The sequence below is a fragment of the Musa acuminata genome, chromosome BXJ1-11 (assembly GCF_036884655.1).
Source record: "Musa acuminata AAA Group cultivar baxijiao chromosome BXJ1-11, Cavendish_Baxijiao_AAA, whole genome shotgun sequence".
In the NCBI taxonomy this organism is placed as follows: Eukaryota; Viridiplantae; Streptophyta; class Magnoliopsida; order Zingiberales; family Musaceae; genus Musa; species Musa acuminata.
In genome coordinates, this window is record NC_088337.1 from 10,460,525 (window position 1) to 10,470,996 (window position 10,472).

The following is a 10,472-nucleotide window of genomic DNA, read 5'->3' on the forward strand; positions in this document are numbered from 1 at the left end:
ATTATATTATTATACTATATTGTGTTGTGTAACTGAATCAGGTTAGGCTGCTTTTGTCCACGATCCGGATCCAAATATTAAAAAGATCCGAAAGTGAACTAAAGTCCGATAAAATATAATATATACCTTTTATCATCATCGCTATTGGACTAAGCTCAGCTATTAGATATTTTAAAATTATATTATATTTTTTTATGGACGAGACATATATTTTTATCGGTCTATAAGAGTCAAATTTTTTCCTCCAAACGATACGGTAGTGATAAGACCCTAAAATCTTATCTGAAAGAAGGGGGAGAAATGGGGATGCTCTGATACCAATTGATAAGACCCTAAAGGTCTTATCGCCGCTCTGATACCAAATGATAAGACCCTAAAGTCTTATCGTAAAAAAGAAGAAGGAAAAGGGGATGATCACTTCGAGGGGATCAGCCTCCTTGATCGCTTCGAGGGGATCGACCCTCCTTGATCACTTCAAGGGGATCGGCCTCCTAAGGTTTGTCAAAAGACATAATAGTATTTTTCATAGATTACTGAAAAGAAGCAGTTACATCCCTATTGTTCCACCCAGAGTCCATCAGGAATAAATATTAAATAAACCTCTACTTGACTCTAACTAAATCAAACCGATTCAATAAACAACTGGACTAAACAGACTCAATAAACATTATTCAAAAGCTCATAAAAAGGTTCCTAACAGTTTCTCCCTCTTCAAATCAACCTTGTCCTCAAGGCTGAGCAGCATCAATCTCTGGGAGCTTCTCTTTCAGCACTTTAGCCATAGACTATCTGCAACGCATCACAACCCGTTGATCAAGTAAGTATGATCTCCACTTTTTGATAGTGTAAGCAACAAGTCGGTCTTTCAATGTAGCAATCGTTGCATGAAACTTCTGGCCCTGTATAATCAATTTTATCTTTGAACCTTTGCTATCACAAGTGAAAATCCGTCCATCAACGATCTTTACTTCGAATCTATCATAGTCTTCAATGTGGTGGGTCAATCGATCAATAGTCTCACTATCCATAAAATTGTTAGTACCAGTATCAATCAAAACTATAACAGGCTGATGTTCCAGAGTTTCGCCAACTTCTATAGTTTGCGGGTTAGAGTAGTCGGCTAATGCATGCATTGTATATATGGTAGGTCCAACATCTTTATTAGAACTTATACCTTCATAATCGGAGTCCACATTCTTAGCTTTCGGTTCCTCTCCAATTTGTTCAATCATCAAAAGTTGCCCTTATTTACATCGGTGCTCCATACTCCATTTTTCATCATAATACAAACCCTTTGCTGATCTTTCCTTAAGTTCTTCTTGGGTTAGTCTTCGGGTGTCAAGGCTTTGGTTGGGAATAGATAGGGCTGGTAGCTTACTGATCATCTGGTAATTATCACTTCTGTTTCCATGATTTTTCCTGTTGATTTTTTTCTCATGTAGATGTGCGAATGAGATCGCAGCTATCATAGTGTGAGGTTGACGAGCCTTAACTTCACACCGGATCTCTAGAATAAGACCTTTAATAAATGTATCCAGAAGTTATCGTTCCGACCAATCTCTAGCTTGATTTGATAATCTTTCAAACCTACTCTGATATTCCAACACTGTAGATGTAGAAGTCTGACAAATTTTTTAGAGCTATCCATCCACCTTCATATATGAGTAGATTGTGTCACAATCTTGGGGCCCTTTTCTAGTATTTCCAGATTTATGCAATGTAGAACTCTTACCTTGTTGAAATTTACTAAGGCTCCCCAGTAAATCCTTTTTGAAATCATTAAGTACTTCTTGTAACTGGTTCTCAATTCTAATTTTCAATGCTTCCATTTGTGCTTTCACTGAGTTATCGGTGGCCATTTCGTAAGACAAATATGTAATCTCAACTACTATTTTTGGTATTGGTCAAGGGCATCAATCACTGTCGATGCCAAGTTGCCGAGGAGGTGGACGTCAAGGGCAGTGCTGTGGTCGCTGCGTTGGAGGAAGAGTAGCTGCCCTGTTTCTATCGTTGCGTGAGGTGAGAGTGCCGGGGTTGGAAGGCGATTGCGTTGATGTGACTGCAGCTGCTGTAGCCCAAGGGGGCGATCGCCGAGCAACGGGATTGAGGCTGCGGTGATGGCAAAATGTGGTTGTGGTAGAATACGGTAAGCAAGGGGAGGCGGCGTTGATGCGGCCGAGGTTGAGAAGAGGAATCGATGTTGCGTGCGCTGTTGGGGTTGAGGCAAGGCAGCGTACTGCGGTTGCTGTGTTCGCTGTTGGAGGGCGGCTGCTGCAGACCGAGGGGTTGGTCGTTAGCCGGGAGTGACGACGGTGGTTACAATCGGCGGCTGCAGCAGCAAAGGGTGCCACTGTTTTTGTTGCTGCGTGGTGCTTGCTGCGTACTCTGTTGTTGTCGCACCACCGAAGGAGTTGGCCGGAAGGATCACGAGCGGTTGAGGAGAAGGCTGCGGTGGCAGGAAGCAGCGGTGGTCGCTGGTCGGAGCGCAGCGTTGTCGGAGGAGAAGGAGGCAGCGAGGGTCGCGGCCGGGATCGATGGGCGCTGCAGCAACAGAGGAAGCTCTGTTTCTGCAACCGTTGCAACGAGGGCTGCGGCAACCGGCGGCTACGGCTGCGATCGTGCGGCCGAGAAGCAGCGGCAGCGGTGGAGAAGGAGGATCCGGCGGTGTCACGGTTGGGAACAAGGGCAACCGGTGAGTTGCCCTGTTTCTGGCACCACGGATGCAGAGCAAGGAGGATCGGCTGCTGGGAGGCGTGCGGCGGTCGTCGCACGGTGGCCCGCAGCGGTGATGGGTCGGCTGGGCGGCGACCGCGCTGGTGGGGAAGAGGAGTGCTGGAGGCGGCGCGGCTGCGATCGACGAGGGGCTGCGGCAACAGAGGAACTCTGTTTCTGCAACCGTTGAAACGAGGGGCTGAGGCAACCGGCGGCTGCGGCTGCTACCCAAGGGGGGGGGCACGGCTAGGGTTGCGGCTGGGAGGCGGCCCGCAGTGATCGATCGGCCGGGAAGCAGCGGCGGCAGTGGAGAAGGAGTTGCCCTGCAGCGGCGGTAGAGAAGAGGAGCAGGGCTTCGGCGGAGTGGGACGCTGGCAGCGTCGTCTCCTGGCAGCGGTGGTGACTCGAGTGGGAGGCGACGGCCACGGTGGACTCTGACCGGAAGCGGGGCAGGGTCGGTCGCTGGCCGGAGAACAGCGACGGCCGGCGGTGTGCTGGCCGCAAGCGAGAGAAGCAGGGGTGCGTGGCTGCGGCTTCTTTTCTTCTCTCACTTCTTTCTCTTCTTTCTTTCTTTTTTTTTTTTTCCTAAGATGCAGAAGGGGGCAGCAGAGACGACGATGGAGAAGGGGCAACGATGATCGCTGACCAAGACACAGAGGTTCCTTCTCGGTTAAGAAGGATCGACGTTCGTGGCTGTTGGCTTCACCCTTCCTCACACAATTTTTTTTAGGGTAACACTACAGCGAGAACGCCAAGGGTCGCCGCTCTGATACCAAATGATAAGACCCTAAAATCTTATCATGGAAGAAGGGGGAGAAATGGGAAGAAGGGGGAGAAATGAGGATGCTCTGATACCAATTGATAAGACCCTAAAGGTCTTATCGTCGCTCTGATACTAAATGATAAGACCCTAAAGTCTTATCGTGGCTCTGATACCAAATGATAAGACCCTAAAGTCTTATCGTAAAAAAGAAGGGAAAGATACCAATTGATAAGACCCTAAAGGTCTTATCGTCGCTCTGATACTAAATGATAAGACTCTAAAGTCTTATCGTCGCTCTGATACCAAATGATAAGACCCTAAAGTCTTATCGTAAAAAAGAAGGGAAAGGGGATGATCACTTCGAGGGGATTGACCTCCTTGATCGCTTCGAGGGGATCGACCCTCCTTGATCGCTTCGAGGGGATCGATCTCCTAAGGTCGCTTCGAGGGGATTGACCCTCCTTGATCGCTTCGAGGGGATCAGCCTCCTAGGTTCGCTTCGAGGGGATTGACCCTCCTTGATCGCTTCGAGGGGATCAGCCTCCTAGGTTCGCTTCGAGGGGATCGACCCTCCTTGATCGCTTCGAAGGGATCGACCTCCTAGGGTTTGTCAAAAGACATAATAATATTTTTCATAGATTATTGAAAAGAAGCAGTTACATCCCTATTTATAGAGTTCCACCCAGAGTCCATCAGGACTTGAACTCTAATAATAAATAGAGTCCATCAAGACTTGACTTGAACTCTAATAATAAATAAATATTAAATAAACCTCTACTTGACTCTAACTAAACCAAACCGATTCAATAAACAACTGGACTAAACAGACTCAATAAACATTATTCAAAAGCTCATAAAAAGGTTCCTAACAGGTCGATACGAGCTGAACAAATGAACATTTAATTCTCTCTCTCTTACAAGAAGGGTAAGTGTGGGTTAATATAATAATTAATAAAATAAAAAACTTTCATGGTGTCAATGTTTTGTACGTGATTAATTATAGATTATCTATATAGTCAACCATCTTTATCCAGAAAGTTATGTTAAATATCTAAATCTATTTATCATAACATCATCAGTTTTATAAATAAAATTATAAAAAAAATATATATAAATATAATTTTAATATTTTAGTTGGTGATGATAGACGATGACATCGTTGGTGGTTGCGGATTACTATTATGAATGAGAAGAACGATGACGAGAGATGAGGACTACTCTACATCTATGTCAACGTAGTTGTCGAGCAATTGTCATCTCTCACCGTTACTCTTCTTATCCATAACAATCACTCGTGACCCCTAGCAATATCATCGTCCACAACCATCAACTTAAAATTATCCTTTTATCCATAAATTTTGTGTTTTCATTGGTAAAATCATAGTACTATGATGAATTGATTTAGATGTTTTATTTATTTTTAATTATAGGGATGTCAATATAATTATTTAAAATATAAGGATCGAAATAATAAAACAGCTAACTACACGATGTAATATATAATTAGTTCCTTAATATAATATTTATATATTAAAATGATTTATTTACTTTGGTGGGTTGAATAAACCCCGTGCCCAATTTTGCTACAAAACATGCCCCGTGTGGCTCGGATCCATGCTCGACCATAAACCCTGATCTAGAGCCCAGTTCAACCCCAGAAATTAGGTTTAAGCTGGGCAGGATGGCTCGAGTTGGATTCATTGGATAAAGATTTCTAGCAACTCGTTAAGGTCAAACTTGGCGTGGTATGGGATAGACCAAGTCATGGTTCTTTTAGATTGGGCTCAGGTTGGGCTTGGGCGAATGAGGATGTTTGCAAGCCGAAAGAAATTGGTGGTGGTTCGAGGTTCAAACTTTCAAATAAGCTTAATCCGATGAAATAATATAGGCTTCAATTTGGCACTTTTCGAGCTGCATATTAGAAATAGATCAATACAGGATAGAGATTTTGATGTTGTTGAGAATATAAATTAGATCACGGCTTAAGTTCTTAGACGAAATAATATAATTCAAGCAGAAATTATACTTCATATATGTTGGATTTGAGTCACTCTCACAACACACACATAAAAGAGAGCATTAAGCATATACATTAGATCATATATCATCTACATCTTAGATGAAATGACATCATTGATAAAAAAAATTAAAATTTAAGAGAAATCATGAAAAATTTTACCCGATGGGACCATGAAAGAAACATTCTAGTTTGCAGGATGGATAAATGGGTGGTTTAATTCTTGACCATCCATGGAAAGTCTCTAAGCTTGGTTTAATTCATTTGAACTGGCTGGCAGCGGGCAAAAGCGGCTTTAATGCCAAATTATTCTGCACCGAAAGCCAAAGTCTTTTCATGTCAATTTTGTTGTCTTCAAACCGAGGCATTCTTATTGAGGAGTGCAGTTGCAACAAATCTTATATATAGAGACAGAAAAAAATAACATAAATTTGCATGAACAATATCCAATATAAAGCAAGGGATATGAAACCAATATAGTTAACACGTTTAACAGATAGGTTCTTGCCCACAAAAAACGGAACGGGTTGTATACAATATCATGTAGAATGGTAATCTAAAAGTACAATGCAACAAACATCACCACTACCAACATCAACATTGACAAGAGTATCCCAATGTTTTAGTCAGCTACCATGATACTGCTTTTAGGTAACCTATAAATGTTAAAAAAGGATGCAACGGCAACTGAAAATTATGTTGCGTTGCTTTTTTCTCCATGGTGATAACAACAAATTCTCATCATAAAGGTTAGAAGGAATTTTGCTTCCAACTCTCATGTGGCCTGATTACGCATTAGAGAAGTAAAGATGCTTTGGACGGATACCATGAGTTAAACCTGCTCAAGAAGCATAGCCTTGACATTTGTCGTCTTCGAGTCATGGCTATTTGTAAGAAGAAAAGACCACTGTATTTTGGATTCACGAGTCACTACATATATCCTCTTGTAAACTGACTTCTCAAACTTCTCAGATCATACACGATCGGTCTGGTGACACAAGCATAAACTGGTTTCAGACTCGTCAGTCCAACACAAGCATGATAGACTTGTGCATATACCATATCTGTTGGGATTTAGATATCTTGATAAAAGCATCACCCTATGTTCTGGCTTCTAATAGTGCTATTTTCAGCCCTATGCACCAGATTTCTGTCAACCAAAGCTTCACCTTCCTTTGCATTATGGAGGCTGCTTACAAGAGAAGAATAGACTGGATCATCTGGAGTAATTCCTGCCCCCAGCATCTCATCATACAACCTAAATGCCTCATCCGACCTCCCTTCTTTAGACAACCCTGAGATCAGTGCAGTATATGTCACAGCATTGGCCTGCACATTCCTTTTCTTCATCTCCATAAGCAAGTTCATTGCATCATCAAGCTTCCGGTTGATGCAGTGACCATGAATGAGTGAAGTGTATGTGTACACATCAGCTAACATACCTTTCATCTCCATCTCCTTCTTGAGCCTCTCAGCCTCCCTAATACTTCCTTTCTTGCTATGACCATCTATCATTACATTGTATGTTATGATACTAGGGTTTGCACCCTTGTTACCCATCTCTCTAAAAAGCCTCCTTGCCTCAACCATATCACCTTCTTTGCAGAGTATATCAATCAATGTTGTATAGCTCACAGTGTTGGGAACAACTCCTCTCTCGACCATAACATGCAGAAGATTCTTAGCCTCGCTGATCTTGTTGCACTTGCACAGCCCGCGAGCCACCGTGTTGTAAGTGTACACATCGAGCTCTATTCCTTTCTTCTCCATGATGGCTTTCAAGTTGAGTGCTTTGTCCACCATCCCTTTCTTGCAGTACCCATCGATCATCGTGTTCAATATAATCTGATTGAGGTTGATTCCCTTGTGCTGCATTTCGTCCATCAGCATCTCTGCGGCCAGCATCTGTCCATGCTTGCAAAGTCCATTGATCAATGCTCCATATGTGTGGTCAGTGGGCTGAAGGCCTCGCTCGACACACTCATCAAACAGGGCGAGTGCTCTCTTTATGTTTCCCATCCTGCAGTTTGCATTGATCATCGAAGTGTACGCATAGATGTCCCCCGTCAAACCCTTTTTCTTCATTTCCTCAAACGCCTTCTCGGCTTTGTCAATCTTGCCCGAATCAGAGTACGCATCAACCAGAATAGTGTAAGTCCCAACACTAGCTTCAACACCCCTTTCTTCCATCAAGACTAGTATGTCATTCGTCGAGCCATAATCCTTCCTCTTAGCGTAATGTTCGACCAAAGAATTGTAGGACATGACATTTGGCCCCAGTCCTCTAAGGAACATTTCGTCGATTAACTCCCGTGCAATCTTGATGTCTCCATTCTTGCATAATCCATCCACGACGATCGCCATTGAGTATGCCGAGACATCGATAGAGTCCAAATCAAGCATCCGGAGAAGGAACCGATGGGCCAAGTCGGAGCGGCCAGACCTCCGCAGCGCCTGGAGATAAATGGTGCAAGACCGCTCCTCGACCCGGCCGAACCGGCCGAGCAAGAGCTCGAAGGCGTCGAGGGCTCTGTCGGTCATGCCGGCGTCGGAGTACACCCTGAAGAGCATGTCGAGCGCGTCGGCATAGGGGACGACGGCTGCCCGGCAAGAGGCCTCGACGGAGGGAGCCAGGGAGGGGAAGGGATGGGCGAGGCCGTCGGCGGTGGCCAGGGACTTGAGGAGGGACTTGGCGGCGGCATAGCGTCTGCGCTTCAAGAGGGAGCAGAAGCGGGCCAGTTGGGAGGGGAGATCGGGGGGGCGGGGGTGGGCGGCGATGGTGGTGAGATGGTGATCGGGGAGGACGAGGATTTTGGGGACTGGGCGAGAGGAGTTGGTGCCCGGTTTGAGGAAGAGAAAGGAGGAATTGCTGTACGATAGCCTTCTTGCAAGCATGAGGGAAAGCTATGGGAAACAGCAGGAAGATTTGGACGAGGAAGAGGAAGATGAAGAATGCGAACCCCTGGGATAATATTTATTTGTTATTTCTAATTAATATAATACCTTGATAAAAGAATATTGATAAGGTGACTGACAACTGATCCAAAAATAATAATATACGATACAGATAGCTTCACAAAAATTCTATTTCCAAGATACAATGCCTATTATCCAAAATAATCAAGATTGCACATCTTGATTACTCAAAAAATCATATGTCGACTTCAAAAAAAAAGAAAAAGAAAAAAGAATTCAGTACTATGTTTGAATTATAATATTTTAGTTGATTTACTCTTTGGTATTATATATAGGGGAGTTTATATAGACATTGGAAGGTCAAAACTGTAAATAGCTCCATCTTCTCTTATATTTATATTTATTTATCTTTTCTTATATTTATATTTATTATACAGTAAATTCCTCACACATATCACTACAAGTCACCCATCTTCTCTGTTCTCTACCACCCTCCCCTTATTTTTCTTTCCTTCTTCTTCTTCACCTTCTCCTCCACTATGATCGATCGCTTTACTCTTTCTTTTTCCTTCTTTCTTCTTCCTCTTTTCCTACTTTGTCCCTTCTTATTTCTTTTCGTTTTCCTTCCCCTCTGCCCCTCCATGCATTGTTCTTTCTTCTCATTCTCCTTTTTCCTGCTGGGCCGCTCCTCCTCACTTTTACTGCACAACATCTCAATGCTGGTTTCAAACATATTAATTTTCAAACAAAATACTGAAATCACCATAAGTTAAGAAAAATAATGGATTCATATATAATATATGTCATCCTTACTTTACATGGTGTAAATTTGATGCATTTGAATAAACTTTGTCTTGCTAAATGAACCTTAAAATAATATCAAATTCATAAAATAATAATTATAAAATATTCATAAAGTTGAAAAATATTAGAATGAATGTTATTATCATATTTCACTAATATTTGAAATGTTCAAAATGGTTTGGAAGAACTTTATGTTAATACACTTGAAAAAAACACAAATGAAATATACTTGACTACATATTCAACATAAAATCATGCTGACAATCTTAAAATCCTCCTAGGATGAAAAAAAACAATGGAATGAAAATGAAATAAAATACACTTGAGTACAAAATCCACATAAAATGTGCAAAATCAATATATTATCATCCTTGAATAGTTCTAAATTGAAAATAAAAAACTAGAATATATGTCAAAATCATATTTCACTAGCATTTAGACTGTTTTAAGCGGTTTGAAGAACTTCACATAGTTACACTTGAAAATGAATTGAAATATGCTTGACTATAAAATTAAATTTATATTATTATTAAAATAAAAAAATAATAATGATCATAAAATCCTCCAAAATAGGAAAACACTAAAATGAGTGTTAATGTCCTATTTGACTATTAATTACATAATTCACCCTAAATCGTGTAAAATTTGAGAAATAATAATCCTAAAATCCTCAAAAAAAATAAAAAAAATTATTGTACTGTGTGTTAATCTTTTAGTATAGTACTAATGTAAACGTTTAAAATGGTTTGGAGGAACTTTATATCATTACGCTTGAAGATGATATAAAATAAACATGTTAATTTTTGAATGCTAATCCTAAAAGCCTTTAAAAAAATGGATTAAAATAATCCTATGACATGTTTTAGCATGATAAATGGATTATCAATGTGGAAGTTTGAGATGGTTTGAAAGAACTTCATCTTACTATATTTAAAAATAAATTAAAATATAATTAACTACAGAATTCATCTCAAAATGTGAGAAATAATAATTCTAAAATCCAGCAAAAATAATGAAAAATGCTGTATAGGTGTTACTATGATATTTGAGTATTGATGTGAAAGTTTTATGTGATATGAAGGAAGTTCATTATGTTATAATAAAAAATAAATCAAAATACTCTCATTTAAGAATCTACCTCAAAATGACGTTGGACGGCATATCAGCCACCGACCAGCATCGTTATTGCTTAGCATGGAGTAATCCTTAAAATCCATCAAAAATCGTCTCGTTGGTGCATATGGTCAAGTACTTAGCACA

The 10,472-nt window shown here is 41.2% G+C and overlaps 1 protein-coding gene across 1 annotated transcript; it reads right to left on the reverse strand.

The window, feature by feature from the left end:
* Positions 1 to 5,944: 5,944 nt before the first annotated feature.
* On the reverse strand, positions 5,945 to 8,463 carry LOC135597198 (pentatricopeptide repeat-containing protein At2g32630-like). Its single transcript, XM_065089829.1, has one exon. It carries the CDS (start codon positions 8,385 to 8,387, stop codon positions 6,588 to 6,590), a length of 1,800 nt encoding a protein of 599 aa, XP_064945901.1. The 5' UTR covers positions 8,388 to 8,463; the 3' UTR covers positions 5,945 to 6,587.
* Between the last annotated feature and the right edge of the window lie 2,009 nt (positions 8,464 to 10,472).